Below are 16609 nucleotides of genomic sequence, written 5' to 3'. Positions count from 1 at the left end.
AGCCGGGGCGGGTCACTAGTGTATCAGAAAGTGCCATTATCTGTTATTATAAGTAACATAAAAGTCTTTGCTGTATTCAGTCAATGTATTCTCACTATTCCTCTTCATTTGCCTCTCAATGTAGCAAACATTAACAGAGGTTGAGGCTCATGTGGTAGCGCAGCGTATTGCTGAAGAAGAGCAGCTTGTAAAACAACAAGGTGAATGTCGGGAGGAGCTGGTTAACTTAACTCGTCTGGTGCAAATCAAAGCCGATGAGAGGGAGCAGAAGTCAAAGGATTTTGTAAAAGCCCAGGTAAGTAATGTTGCATCACTAAGGCAATACCATGTGATGATTTAATTAACATTTTACTTTAAATGGTAATAAAATCTTAGTCCAAATATTTTTGTAATGTGGCGACACATTCAGGGTTGAGTTGGGAGCAAAAGATAAAAAAGCAAGTAACTGTACCTGGGCAAATCATGTTGCCCTGTAATTGGTGGAAATATCTGTATTTTTTATTTTATTTTTGCTTGTAGGGTAAAGAATGGCTGCTTTATTTTTGCACTGAAATTTACATTTGAACTAGCACATGCTCCTCCCCTCCCCCCCCCCCCACAATCAAAACCTCTCTGCACATTTTAAATCTGCCCCCCTGTAGTGCATCATGGTGTTTTCCAGGTGCACAGCTAATCTTTTCTTTTCTTGTTTTAGAACTTTGCTCCCAAGTCACATTGAGCATTGAGTGCTTCCGCCTCATGCTGGGCACACATTAGATGATATATACTGCATTGGCTATGCTGCATGGCAGATGCAATATATCACACAGATATGTCATCTACATATTGATGTGTGTACAGACAACGAAATGGCTGCACAATATGTTGGATAAAACTGGGCGTGCAAATATCATGCGCCCAATTTGTAAATGGGTATGCAAGATATTCTTGGTGTGCATCATTTCCTAAATCATTAAGTTGGTTGGTTGCACGGGTGCCTTAGATTGGTGGTCCAGGACCATTTCAGATTACTTATGGTCAGTGTCATAAGCAAAACCAGTGCTTGTAGCCAGGGCCGGTGCTAGGGTGTTTGGCGCCTCCCTGAAAACTATAAATTTGCGCCCTCTCTCCAATACTTAATAAAGGGAAAGCACACACTGAAGCCACGTGTGGTCTCACAAGGAATGGGTGTGCCCACACAATTGTACCCCAAATTCACATTACATCACACAGTAGCACAATGTTATTCACATTACACCACACGCAATGTTCCTGATTCATATTATACCACATAGTAGTGCCCCTTAGTCACTTTACGACCCAAAGTAGTGCCCGTTATTCAGGGCTTAAAGTGAACCTGGAGAGTTGGAGGAAATACATATTTGTGCCCTAACCCCCATACTGTCTAAAGTAACAGTGCACGCCGAAGGCGCGCGCTGCAAAAAAGGTGTCACTAGGAAGGGACATGGCCACATAATGTTAAACCCAATTCAAATTACACCACACTGTAGCACAAAAGTATTGTCATTACACCATATGTAGTGCCCCTATTTCATATTACATTACACAGTACTGCCCCATATTCACGTTATGCTACACAGTAGTGCCCCATATACACATTTCCCATGATAGCAGTGCCGCTTATACACATAATAATGCCCACGGTATCAGTGCCGCTTACACACACAATAATGCCCACGGTAGCAGTGCCGCTTACACACACAATAATGCCCACGGTAGCAGTGCCGCTTACACACACAATAATGCCCACGGTAGCAGTGCCGCTTACACACACAATAATGCCCACGGTAGCAGTACCGCTTATACACATAATAATGCCCACGGTATCAGTGCCGCTTACACACACAATAATGCCCACGGTAGCAGTGCCGCTTACACACACAATAATGCCGCTTATACACATAATAATGCCCACGGTATCAGTGCCGCTTACACACACAATAATGCCCACAGTAGCAGTGCCGCTTACACACACAATAATGCCCACGGTATCAGTGCCGCTTACACACACAATAATGCCCACGGTAGCAGTGCCGCTTACACACACAATAATGCCCACGGTAGCAGTGCCGCTTACACACACAATAATGCCCACGGTAGCAGTGCCGCTTACACACATAATAATGCCCATGGTATCAGGTCCACGTATACAGTTACACATAATAATGCTCACAGTAGCAGTGCATATTGGGGGTCATTCCGAGTTGTTCGCTCGGTAAAAATCTTCGCATCGCAGCGATTTTCCGCCTAATGCGCATGCGCAATGTCCGCACTGCGACTGCGCCAAGTAAATTTGCTATGCAGTTAGGATTTTTACTCACGGCTTTTTCATCGTTCTGGCGATCGTAATGTGATTGACAGGAAATGGGTGTTACTGGGCGGAAACAGGCCGTTTTATGGGCGTGTGGGGAAAAACGCTACCGTTTCCGGAAAAAACGCAGGAGTGGCCGGAGAAACGGGGGAGTGTCTGGGCGAACGCTGGGTGTGTTTGTGACGTCAAACCAGGAACGACAAGCACTGAAATGATCGCAGATGCCGAGTAAGTCTGAAGCTACTCAGAAACTGCTACGAGGTGTGTAATCGCAATATTGCGAATACATCGTTCGCAATTGTAAGATGCTAAGATTCACTCCCAGTAGGCGGCGGCTTAGCATGAGCAAATCTGCTAAAATCCGCTTGCGAGCAAACAACTCGGAATGACCCCCATTATACACACAATAATGCCCACGGTAGCAGTGCCGCTTACACACACAATAATGCCCACCGCATCTGTGCCACTTATACACATGCCCACGGTATCAGTGCCACTTATACATATAATAATTACCCCCCTTCCCGTGTGTGTGGGATAGATAGATAGATAGATAGATAGATAGATAGATAGATAGATAGATAGATAGATAGATAGATAGATAGATAGATAGATAGATGCAGCTCTGGTAAAAAAAACAAAAATACAAATAGAAAGCACACACTTACAGCAGCAGCATTCAATACATTAGAAAACAAAGTTTTCAAAGAGTTAAACTCACTTTTGGCAGAGTCAGCCTGCTCTGGCCACACTCAAGCCCCTGCATATGCATGTTGTAGAGGGGGAGGGCTCCAGCGCAGGAAGAACAGAGAACAGCTTCATGTTATAAATCACAAGCAGCCAGGAAGTGGAACAGAAAGTTAAAGTAGACAGCCTGTGCGGACGAAGGAGTGAAATCTCTCCTGTGTGCTCTGCTGGTAGGGGGAGGGATGGAAGATCAGCTGCTGGACTGGACTCTGTGACAGGTGCTGTGGCAGCCGGCAGCAGCAGCGCATTGCAGCAGAGTCTCAGAGCAGGGAGAGTGCCTCTCTTGGCCAGCGCCTCCCTGCTTTGCAGACTCTGCTGAGCGGGTTGCGCCGGCTCTGCTTGTAGATACCAATCATAAAATATGTGGACAAACAGAAGTGAATCTTGTCCCCCCACCCAGTGCCAGATTAAGGACATCATGGGCCTGGACCTGAGATGTATATAGGGCCTATTGTGTGCCGTTGTTGGGGGTGTGACCAGCATGGTGGGTTTGTGGCTACTGAGGGTGTGGCCAGTTATATGGGGGTGTAGTCTGTGCTGTTGGGTGTGGCTAGCACCATGGACAGCATAGCTACTTCCCTTCCTGCCACCACCTCAATATCCCACCCCTCTTTGCTTATATGAAGCATTCAACACTTGTTATATTATTGACTACCAGAGCCGGCGCTACCCGCTCAGCATGGTCTGCAATGCAGGGAGGCGCCGTCCCTGAGAGTCGCTCTCCCTGCGGCTTGCTGCGCCTGTCACACTGCTGACAGTGACATGCAGTGACCAGTCTAGGCAGTGCAGGAGGGAGTACTTCAGCGGGTCTCCCCACCTCTGAGGGGCGGACACGCCGGACAGCATACATCAGAAAAGAGCAGATACTTGCTAAATCGGCCAGCTAGCCGGCAAGGCTGAGTGCCAGGCTGACTGACGAAGCTGAAGGCAGGCGGCCAGGAAGTGTTCTGTTAGTCGGTCAGCTGGCTGGGGCTGGGGCTGACTTGAAGAGGGGGCAGCAGGTATAGCTGTCAGCTGAGAGGGGCCGGAATCAGAGATTGAGGATCCGGCAGCAAGGGGGGGTTAGGTTACAGTAAGTATGTGTCTGACACAGGGGCCCCGCTGGTGCTGATGATCGCGGCTGCATGCAACCGGTTTTCTCACTCATAGCAGATATCTGCCTGTGGTAAGAAGCAGTCTGGGCTAGGATCATCAGTGCCAGCGGCCCCCTCTGCCAGCATTTTATCATTAGAGCCTTATTGTAGCTGCTGCATGTGGGTGTGTGCCCCCATCCCCCACTCTCCACTCACAGGGGACGTATGTTTGAGTGGCACAAAAGATTATGGGGTATATGCAATTCCGGGCGAATTGCGGCAATTTTTCGCCCGTTTTTAAATTCGACACAATTCGACCGTCGAATTCCGGCCGGCGGGTGCCGGAATTCGACATATTCAATAAAAAACGGATTCGACAGTCCCGCTGTCGAAAAACGGACCAATTGACGGATTTTGAATCGACTTTTCAGATGGTACAAAAAAACGGTAAAAAACCCGAAAAAAAATTGCGTGGGGTCCCCCCTCCTAAGCATAACCAGCCTTGGGCTCTTTGAGCCGGTCCTGGTTGCCAAAATACGGGGGGGAAAAATTACAGGGGATCCCCCGTATTTTAACAACCAGCACCGGGCTCTGCGCCTGGTCCTGGTGCAAAAAATACGGGGGACAAAAAGAGTAGGGGTTCCCCGTATTTTTTGTACCAGCACCGGGCTCCACTAGCTGGACAGATAATGTCACAGCCGGGGGACACTTTTATATCGCTCCCTGCGGCCATGGCATTAAATACCCAACTAGTCACCCCTGGCTGGGGTACCCTGGAGGAGTGGGGACCCTTTCAATCAAGGGGTCCCCCCCTAGCCACCCAAGGGCTGAGGATGGGGGGCTGAGAGCCATGTGTAAAAATGAACGAATATTGTTTTTTTTTTGCAGAAGAACTACAAGTCCCAGCAAGCCTCCCCCGCAAGCTGGTACTTGGAGAAACACAAGTACCAGCATGCGGGGGGGAAACGGGCCCGCTGGTACCTGTAGTTCTTCTGCAAAAAAAATACCCAAATAAAAACAGGACACGCACACCGTGAAAATACAACTTTATTTCACACATGCCGACACATACATACTTACCTATGTTGACACGCCGACTGCCACGTCTCCAAGGTCGAAGAATCCGGGGTACCTGAAAATAAAATTATATACTCACCTAAATCCAGTGTCCTGTGATATTTGTAATCCACGTACTTGGCAAACAAAAAAACGCATACCCGATCCACACGGACTGAAAGGGGTCCCATGTTTACACATGGGACCCCTTTCCCCGAATGCAGAGACCCCCCGTGACTGCTGTCACAGAAGGTCCCTTCAGGCAATCAGGGAGCGCCACGTCGTGGCACTCTCCTGATTGGCTGTATGCGCGTCTGAGCTGTCAGACGCGCATCGCACAGCCCCCTCCATTATCTTCAATGGTGGGAACTTTGCGGTCAGCAGTGAGGTCACCCGCGGTCAGCGGCTGACCGCGGGTAACCCCACCGCTGACCGCAAAGTTCCCACCATTGAAACTAATGGAGGTGCTGTGTGATGCGCTGTCTGCCAGCTCAGACGCGCATAGGGAATCAGGAGAGTGCCAGGACATGGCGCTCCCTGATTGCCTGAAGGGACCCTCTGTGACAGGAGTCACAGGGGGTCTCAGCATTTGGGGAAAGGGGTCCCATGTTTCAGTCCGTGTGGATCGGGTAAATGCGTTTTTTTATTTTGCCAAGTACGTGGATTACAAATTAGAGATGAGCGCCGGAAATTTTTTGGGTTTTGTGTTTTGGTTTTGGGTTCGGTTCCGCGGCCGTGTTTTGGGTTCGACCGCGTTTTGGCAAAACCTCACCGAATTTTTTTTGTCGGATTCGGGTGTGTTTTGGATTCGGGTGTTTTTTTCAAAAAACACTAAAAAACAGCTTAAATCATAGAATTTGGGGGTCATTTTAATCCCAAAGTATTATTAACCTCAAAAACCATAATTTACACTCATTTTCAGTCTATTCTGAATACCTCACACCTCACAATATTATTTTTAGTCCTAAAATTTGCACCTAGGTCGCTGGATGACTAAGCTAAGCGACCCTAGTGGCCGACACAAACACCGGGCCCATCTAGGAGTGGCACTGCAGTGTCACGCAGGATGTCCCTTCCAAAAAACCCTCCCCAAACAGCACATGACGCAAAGAAAAAAAGAGGCGCAATGAGGTAGCTGTGTGAGTAAGATAAGCGACCCTAGTGGCCGACACAAACACCGGGCCCATCTAGGAGTGGCACTGCAGTGTCACGCAGGATGTCCCTTCCAAAAAACCCTCCCCAAACAGCACATGACGCAAAGAAAAAAAGAGGCGCAATGAGGTAGCTGTGTGAGTAAGATAAGCGACCCTAGTGGCCGACACAAACACCGGGCCCATCTAGGAGTGTCACTGCAGTGTCACGCAGGATGTCCCTTCCAAAAAACCCTCCCCAAACAGCACATGACGCAAAGAAAAAAAGAGGCGCAATGAGGTAGCTGTGTGAGTAAGATAAGCGACCCTAGTGGCCGACACAAACACCGGGCCCATCTAGGAGTGGCACTGCAGTGTCACGCAGGATGTCCCTTCCAAAAAACCCTCCCCAAACAGCACATGACGCAAAGAAAAAAAGAGGCGCAATGAGGTAGCTGTGTGAGTAAGATAAGCGACCCTAGTGGCCGACACAAACACCGGGCCCATCTAGGAGTGTCACTGCAGTGTCACGCAGGATGTCCCTTCCAAAAAACCCTCCCCAAACAGCACATGACGCAAAGAAAAAAAGAGGCGCAATGAGGTAGCTGTGTGAGTAAGATAAGCGACCCTAGTGGCCGACACAAACACCGGGCCCATCTAGGAGTGGCACTGCAGTGTCACGCAGGATGTCCCTTCCAAAAAACCCTCCCCAAACAGCACATGACGCAAAGAAAAAAAGAGGCGCAATGAGGTAGCTGTGTGAGTAAGATAAGCGACCCTAGTGGCCGACACAAACACCGGGCCCATCTAGGAGTGTCACTGCAGTGTCACGCAGGATGTCCCTTCCAAAAAACCCTCCCCAAACAGCACATGACGCAAAGAAAAATTAAAGAAAAAAGAGGTGCAAGATGGAATTGTCCTTGGGCCCTCCCACCCACCCTTATGTTGTATAAACAGGACATGCACACTTTAACCAACCCATCATTTCAGTGACAGGGTCTGCCACACGACTGTGACTGAAATGACGGGTTGGTTTGGACCCCCACCAAAAAAGAAGCAATTAATCTCTCCTTGCACAAACTGGCTCTACAGAGGCAAGATGTCCACCTCATCATCATCCTCCGATATATCACCGTGTACATCCCCCTCCTCACAGATTATCAATTCGTCCCCACTGGAATCCACCATCTCAGCTCCCTGTGTACTTTGTGGAGGCAATTGCTGCTGGTCAATGTCTCCACGGAGGAATTGATTATAATTCATTTTAATGAACATCATCTTCTCCACATTTTCTGGATGTAACCTCGTACGCCGATTGCTGACAAGGTGAGCGGCGGCACTAAACACTCTTTCGGAGTACACACTTGTGGGAGGGCAACTTAGGTAGAATAAAGCCAGTTTGTGCAAGGGCCTCCAAATTGCCTCTTTTTCCTGCCAGTATAAGTACGGACTGTGTGACGTGCCTACTTGGATGCGGTCACTCATATAATCCTCCACCATTCTTTCAATGGTGAGAGAATCATATGCAGTGACAGTAGACGACATGTCCGTAATCGTTGTCAGGTCCTTCAGTCCGGACCAGATGTCAGCATCAGCAGTCGCTCCAGACTGCCCTGCATCACCGCCAGCGGGTGGGCTCGGAATTCTGAGCCTTTTCCTCGCACCCCCAGTTGCGGGAGAATGTGAAGGAGGAGATGTTGATAGGTCGCGTTCCGCTTGACTTGACAATTTTCTCACCAGCAGGTCTTTCAACCCCAGCAGACTTGTGTCTGCCGGAAAGAGGGATCCAAGGTAGGCTTTAAATCTAGGATCGAGCACGGTGGCCAAAATGTAGTGCTCTGATTTCAACAGATTGACCACCCGTGAATCCTTGTTAAGCGAATTAAGGGCTCCATCCACAAGTCCCACATGCCTAGCGGAATCGCTCCGTGTTAGCTCCTCCTTCAATGTCTCCAGCTTCTTCTGCAAAAGCCTGATGAGGGGAATGACCTGACTCAGGCTGGCAGTGTCTGAACTGACTTCACGTGTGGCAAGTTCAAAGGGCATCAGAACCTTGCACAACGTTGAAATCATTCTCCACTGCACTTGAGACAGGTGCATTCCACCTCCTATATCGTGCTCAATTGTATAGGCTTGAATGGCCTTTTGCTGCTCCTCCAACCTCTGAAGCATATAGAGGGTTGAATTCCACCTCGTTACCACTTCTTGCTTCAGATGATGGCAGGGCAGGTTCAGTAGTTTTTGGTGGTGCTCCAGTCTTCTGTACGTGGTGGCTGTACGCCGAAAGTGTCCCGCAATTCTTCTGGCCACCGACAGCATCTCTTGCACGCCCCTGTCGTTTTTTAAAAAATTCTGCACCACCAAATTCAAGGTATGTGCAAAACATGGGACGTGCTGGAATTTGCCCAGATTTAATGCACACACAATATTGCTGGCGTTGTCCGATGCCACAAATCCACAGGAGAGTCCAATTGGGGTAAGCCATTCCGCGATGATCTTCCTCAGTTGCCGTAAGAGGTTTTCAGCTGTGTGCGTATTCTGGAAACCGGTGATACAAAGCGTAGCCTGCCTAGGAAAGAGTTGTCGTTTGCGAGATGCTGCTACTGGTGCCGCCGCTGCTGTTCTTGCGGCGGGAGTCCATACATCTACCCAGTGGGCTGTCACAGTCATATAGTCCTGACCCTGCCCTGCTCCACTTGTCCACATGTCCGTGGTTAAGTGGACATTGGGTACAGCTGCATTTTTTAGGACACTGGTGACTCTTTTTCTGAGGTCTGTGTACATTTTCGGTATCGCCTGCCTAGAGAAATGGAACCTAGATGGTATTTGGTACCGGGGACACAGTACCTCCAACAAGTCTCTAGTTGGCTCTGCAGTAATGATGGATACTGGAACCACGTTTCTCACCACCCAGGATGCCAAGGCCTCAGTTATCTGCTTTGCAGCAGGATGACTGCTGTGATATTTCATCTTCCTCGCAAAGGACTGTTGGACAGTCAATTGCTTACTGGAAGTAGTACAAGTGGTCTTCCGACTTCCCCTCTGGGATGACCATCGACTCCCAGCAGCAACAACAGCAGCGCCAGCAGCAGTAGGCGTTACACGCAAGGATGCATCGGAGGAATCCCAGGCAGGAGAGGACTCGTCAGAATTGCCAGTGACATGGCCTGCAGGACTATTGGCATTCCTGGGGAAGGAGGAAATTGACACTGAGGGAGTTGGTGGTGGGGTGGTTTGCGTGAGCTTGGTTACAAGAGGAAGGGATTTACTGGTCAGTGGACTGCTTCCGCTGTCACCCAAAGTTTTTGAACTTGTCACTGACTTATTATGAATGCGCTGCAGGTGACGTATAAGGGAGGATGTTCCGAGGTGGTTAACGTCCTTACCCCTACTTATTACAGCTTGACAAAGGCAACACACGGCTTGACAAATGTTGTCCGCATTTCTGTTGAAATACTTCCACACCGAAGAGCTGATTTTTTTGGTATTTTCACCAGGCATGTCAACGGCCCTATTCCTCCCACGGACAACAGGTGTCTCCCTGGGTGCCTGACTTAAACAAACCACCTCACCATCAGAATCCTCCTTGTCAATTTCCTCCCCAGCGCCAGCAACACCCATATCCTCCTCATCCTGGTGTACTTCAACACTGACATTTTCAATCTGACTATCAGGAACTGGACTGCGGGTGCTCCTTCCAGCACTTGCAGGGGGCGTGCAAATGGTGGAAGGCGCATGCTCTTCACGTCCAGTGTTGGGAAGGTCAGGCATCGCAACCGACACAATTGGACTCTCCTTGTGGATTTGGGATTTCGAAGAACGCACAGTTCTTTGCGGTGCTTTTGCCAGCTTGAGTCTTTTCAGTTTTCTAGCGAGAGGCTGAGTGCTTCCATCCTCCTGTGAAGCTGAACCACTAGCCATGAACATAGGCCAGGGCCTCAGCCGTTCCTTGCCACTCCGTGTGGTAAATGGCATATTGGCAAGTTTACGCTTCTCCTCCGACAATTTTATTTTTGGTTTTGGAGTCCTTTTTTTACTGATATTTGGTGTTTTGGATTTGACATGCTCTGTACTATGCCATTGGGCATCGGCCTTGGCAGACGACGTTGCTGGCATTTCATCGTCTCGGCCATGACTAGTGGCAGCAGCTTCAGCACGAGGTGGAAGTGGATCTTGATCTTTCCCTAATTTTGGAACCTCAACATTTTTGTTCTCCATATTTTAATAGGCACAACTAAAAGGCACCTCAGGTAAACAATGGAGATGGATGGATACTAGTATACTTATGGATGGACTGCCGAGTGCCGACACAGAGGTAGCTACAGCCGTGGACTACCGTACTGTGTCTGCTGCTAATATAGACTGGATGATAATGAGATGAAATCAATATATATATATGTATGTATATATAATATCACTAGTACTGCAGCCGGACAGGTAGATAATATATTTATTAGGTAATGATGACTGATGACGGACCTGCTGGACACTGTCAGCTCAGCAGCACCGCAGACTGCTACAGTAAGCTACTATACTATAGTAGTATGTACAAAGAAGAAAGAAAAAAAAAAAACCACGGGTAGGTGGTATACAATTATGGATGGACTGCTGAGTGCCGACACGGAGGTAGCTACAGCCGTGGACTAACGTACTGTGTCTGCTGCTAATATAGACTGGATGATTGATAATGAGATGAAATCAATATATATATGTATGTATATATAATATCACTAGTACTGCAGCCGGACAGGTAGATAATATATTTATTAGGTAATGATGACTGATGACGGACCTGCTGGACACTGTCAGCTCAGCAGCACCGCAGACTGCTACAGTAAGCTACTATACTATAGTAGTATGTACAAAGAAGAAAGAAAAAAAAAAAACCACGGGTAGGTGGTATACAATTATGGATGGACTGCTGAGTGCCGACACAGAGGTAGCTACAGCCGTGGACTAACGTACTGTGTCTGCTGCTAATATAGACTGGATGATTGATAATGAGATGAAATCAATATATATATGTATGTATATATAATATCACTAGTACTGCAGCCGGACAGGTAGATAATATATTTATTAGGTAATGATGACTGATGACGGACCTGCTGGACACTGTCAGCTCAGCAGCACCGCAGACTGCTACAGTAAGCTACTATACTCAGTCTATAGTAGTATGTACAAAGAAGAAAGAAAAAAAAAAACCACGGGTAGGTGGTAAACAATTATGGATGGACTGCCGAGTGCCGACACAGAGGTAGCTACAGCCGTGGACTAACGTACTGTGTCTGCTGCTAATATAGAGTCTAGACTGGATGATAAATTATTGATAATGAGATGAAATCAATATAATATCACTAGTACTGCAGCCGGACAGGTACTATATATATTTATTATGTAATGACTGATGACGGACCTGCTGGACACTGTCAGGTCAGCACAGCACCGCAGACTGCTACAGTAAGCTACTATAGTAGTATGTATAAAGAAGAATGAAAAAAAAAAAAAACCACGGGTAGGTGGTATACAATATTATATATATATATATATTATATACAATTATATATATATATATATATATATTAAACTGGTGGTGATTGATTATTAAACTGGTGGTCACTTCAGGACAGGTCACGTTGCAACTTGCAACTAGTACTCCGAGGCCTAAGCAGACAATCACAAAATATATTATTATACTGGTGGTCAGTGTGGTCACAACAATGGCAGTGTGGCACTGACTCTGGCAGCAAAAGTGTGCACTGTACGTTATATGTACTCCTGAGTCCTGCTCTCAGACTCTAACTGCTCCCCACTGTCAGTGTCTCCCCCACAAGTCAGATAATACACTTACAGTCACACTATCTAATCTATAAATAAAATATCACTTCAGCAAGTAGTATTATAGTAGTATACAGTAGTACTCCTCCTAATAATGCTCCCCGAAAATACTGTGTCTCTCTCTTCTCTAAACGGAGAGGACGCCAGCCACGTCCTCTCCCTATGACTCTCAATGCACGTGTGAAAATGGCGGCGACGTGCGGCTCCTTATATAGAATCCGAGTCTCGCGATAGAATCCGAGCCTCGCGAGAATCCGACAGCGTGATGATGACGTTCGGGCACGCTCGGGTTAGCCGAGCAAGGCGGGAAGATCCGAGCCTGCTCGGACCCGTGTAAAAAACCTGAAGTTCGGGCGGGTTCGGATTCAGAGGAACCGAACCCGCTCATCTCTATTACAAATATCACTGGACACTGGCTTTAGGTGAGTATAATTTTATTTTCAGGTACACCCCGTGGATTCTACTTGGACAAGTGGACCGAACGTCGTGTCAACATAGGTAAGTATGTGTGTGTGTCGACATGTATGTAATAAAGTTGTACTTTCAAGGTGTGCGTGTCCTGTTTTTATTTGGGTATTTTTTTTGCAGTAGAACTACAGGTACCAGCGGGCCCGTTCCCCCCCGCATGCTAGTACTTGTGGTTCTCCAAGTACCAGTTGCGGGGGAGGCTTGCTGGGACTTGTAGTTCTTCTGCAAAAAACAATATTCTTTCATTTTACTCAAGGCTATCAGCCCCCCATCCGCAGCCCTTGGATGGTGGGGACAGCCTCGGGCTTCACCCCTGGCCCTTGGGTGGCTGGGGGGGACCCCTTGATTGAAGGGGTTCCCACTCCTCCAGGGTACCCCGGCCAGGGGTGACTAGTTGGGTATTTAATGCCACGGCCGCAGGGAGCGGTATAAAAGTGTCCCCCGGCTGTGGCATTATCTGTCCAGCTAGTGGAGCCCGGTGCTGGTACAAAAAATACGGGGGACCCCTACTCTTTTTGTCCCCCGTATTTTTTGCACCAGGACCAGGCGCAGAGCCCGCTGCTGGTTGTTAAAATACGGGGGATCCCCTGTCATTTTTTTCCCCGTATTTTGGCAACCAGGACCGGCTCAAAGAGCCCGAGGCTGGTTATGCTTAGGAGGGGGGACCCCACGCAATTTTTTTTCGGGTTTTTAACCCATTCCACAAAAATAAAAATATTTAAAAAAATATATAAATAATACTTGTGCCTCCTAAATAGACAAACTAAGTACATAATCCCTTCTAATATAAATAGATATGCTATTAGCAGTAAAAAAAAAACACAAAAAAAACATGTTTTTAAATTTTTTTTATTACATTCCGCCAGCAAAGTGAGGCGGATTGAAAATGACGAATTTACTGTCAAAAAGCACTGTTGTCGAATTTACATTCTTCAATTGAATATACTTTTGTCGAAAAGCCGCATTTGTACCATTGCAGAAATGTCGAATTTGTCAAATGTCGAATTTGAAAAAGTCGAATTTGAAAAAGTCCGTTTTTTTTTTACGAAAAGTACTGTATTGCATTGTCGTATTTTTTTGGGGGGGCAAAAAAGTCCAATTTTTCGACATTTTCGGGAATTCAACCGCAATTGCATATACCCCTAAATGATGATTGTGAGGTTGGTGAAGATGAACTGGCATTGCACATCAATAACAAATGAAAATGTAGAAAAAATTTGCTATATTTTGGAACATATGCTACGTAGCGGAGATGCCTGGCGCGAGTGAGCTGACAGATTCCGTGCAACTCTGTTAGTGTTGGGCGTCTTTATTTGCCTGAAAATGCATCTTATTCGCATCACTATGGAATAGGACACACAAGCAGACTGTGCTGATTAAAATGATAGGCGACATGCTTATATTCTCTGTGTGACTGTATCTGCATATGAATTGATACAGTACAATACAGTGTTTTCGTATGCAGATTCAGCCATGGTTGCACACAGAGTATAGGCATGCCGCATATCATTTTAATCCGCATAAGCTAGTTGTGCATCGTTTTATGAATAAGATGCATTTTTTTTTTTTTAAGAACAGTTTATTGAAAGATTTTAACTTTATAATACAGCAAAGACATTTCAGTACGTATGCATAATGAGCAATAACAGCACAAATACAAAGAGATGAGGAAAGAAATAGAAAGAAGAAAGAGAAAAGCTGTGGGGGACAGGAGAGAAAAAAAAGGGGGGGGGAGGGGAAGGAGGGGGGAGCCACAACACTCCATTGTAAAGCAAAGGAAGCTGGAATGTGCATATTAGTGACCTCAGAACAGTAGACATAAAACCACTGTCAGGACGATTTCCACTACGAGACAGCACGAGACATCACCCCTGTCTACTATACACCCAAATGGAGAGTAATAAAGATGAGCCTACTTGACCATCAATCACTACAGACCGCAGGCAAAGGGGGGAAGGGCATCATGGAAACGTAACCAAGGAGCCCACGTTTTAGAAAAGGTGGAAGATCTACTCTCCACAACACTGGCCAGGAATTCCATCTGATAGGTATTCCAAATGGCCATTGTAATGGCAGCCATAGATGGAATAGTATTGGATTTCCACTGAAAGGCAATCCTGCACTTCACTGCATTTGTGATGTGCCAGATTAATCTCTGGTCCGCTCTCTCCATGCCTCGGATCTCCCACGGAAGAAGGAAATAGGAGGGAGAGAATGGGACTCTAGCATTAGTGACATTAAAGATCAGCCTTTTAACAGCGAGCCATAACGAGGAGATCTTTGGGCATTCCCAAAATACATGGAGCAGGGTGCCTTCCCTTCCACAACCCCTCCAACAGAGGCCCGAAGAGTCTGGAAATATATGCTTTAGACGAGAGGGGACCAAGTACCATCTCGTATAAATTTTATAAGAGTTTTCTCTATGTTTGATTGCCATTGCGGAGGTAACTATATCTCGTCTAATTTGGGTCCACGTGTCAGGACCCAGCTGCTCACAGAAGTCTGATTCCCATGCTACCTCATGTTTAGCCAAAGGGGGTCGGTTATGAGAAAGCATCATCCGATAGAATGTGGAAATTAGGCCCTTAGTCGGCGGCCGTCGAAGGCAGAGCCGAATAAGATGCATTTTATTAGAAAAAGCTGTACATAAAAACGCTCTGCGCTACCAAGTCACACCATGGTTTGGCATGACTAGAAGGACTGTTTAACATGCAGGGAGGCTAGATGTAAGTGGACACATCTGTAAGATGATTCACATTTTTTAGATAAAGTTATTACCTGTGATGAAACATGGATCTTCCAGTACGATCCTGAGACAAAACCGCCGGTCCATGCGCTGGAAAACACCATCATCACGAAGAATGCATGTCAATTCAAATTCAAAGATATTCTATTTGTTTTCTTTGATACAGATGTGTCTGTTTACATTGTGGTTGCGATGTGTCACAAGTCGTGGAACAGTGGGTCGTGTGTGTATGCACGGTCCCGCTATGCATTCACTACAACAGGGGTGGCGGCTGATACGTATGCACGCGGCATGCACATTGTGGTCCCGCTGTAGTGGGACACAACTGTATCAAGTGTGTTATTTTGTCAGACTGGGACCAGAAAGAGCAACAGTGAATCAAGATTACTACAAAACAATCTAGAAACTTTGCAGGAAAGATTTAGAAGAAACAGGACAGAATTGTGGAAAAATGGTTTCATCCTCCGTCAGGACAACACACCAGCCCACACCATTGTGACATCTTCACTATTGTGACATCATTGCCATTGTGGCATCAATTACATCATTACCATTGTGACGTCATCAGTGACATCATCACCATTGTGCCATCATCGGTGACATCATTACAGTTGTGACATCATCACCATTGTGATATCATCAGTGGCATCATTACTATTGTGAAATCATCAGTGACATCATCACCATAGTGACATCCTCACCATTGTGACATCCTCACCATTGTAATAACATTATTGACATCATCAGTGACATCATTATCATTGTGACATCAGTGACATCACCATTGTGACATAATCAGTGACATCATTATCATTGTGACATCAGTGACATCACCATTGTGACATCATCAGTGACATCTTTACTATTGAAATATCAGCGACATCATTACTATTGTAATATCATCAGTGACATCATCACCATTGTGACATCATCCATGACCTAGTCACCATTGTGACATCATCATTGGCATCATCACCAGTGTGACATAATCGGCGGCATCATCAACACTGTGACATCAACATCATTGTGATATCATCAGTGACATCATTACTATTGTGACATTATCAGTGACATCAATGCCATTGTGACATCATCAGTGACATCATTACTATTGTGACATTATCACCAATGTGACATCACCAGTGACATCATCACCATTGTGACAGTATCAGTGACATCATCACCATTGTGACATCATTATTGACATCAGTGACATTAACATTGTGACATAACCAGTGAC

The 16609-nt window shown here is 46.5% G+C and overlaps 1 protein-coding gene across 7 annotated transcripts in view; it reads left to right on the top strand.

Moving 5' to 3' along the window:
* The window catches only part of CCDC146 (coiled-coil domain containing 146), a 387500-nt gene that overhangs the window by 235687 nt on the left and 135204 nt on the right, over positions 1 to 16609 (top strand). For all 7 annotated transcript variants that reach the window (XM_063926987.1, XM_063926984.1, XM_063926988.1 and 4 more), the window contains one exon: positions 125 to 295. In XM_063926987.1, the coding sequence (XP_063783057.1) occupies positions 125 to 295 (171 nt within the window). The remainder of the gene's footprint in view (positions 1 to 124; positions 296 to 16609) is intronic.

The sequence above is a fragment of the Pseudophryne corroboree genome, chromosome 6 (assembly GCF_028390025.1).
Source record: "Pseudophryne corroboree isolate aPseCor3 chromosome 6, aPseCor3.hap2, whole genome shotgun sequence".
In the NCBI taxonomy this organism is placed as follows: domain Eukaryota; kingdom Metazoa; phylum Chordata; class Amphibia; order Anura; family Myobatrachidae; genus Pseudophryne; species Pseudophryne corroboree.
The sequence above is the reverse complement of the archived record's forward strand: the minus strand, read 5'-3'. Positions and strand labels throughout refer to the sequence as shown.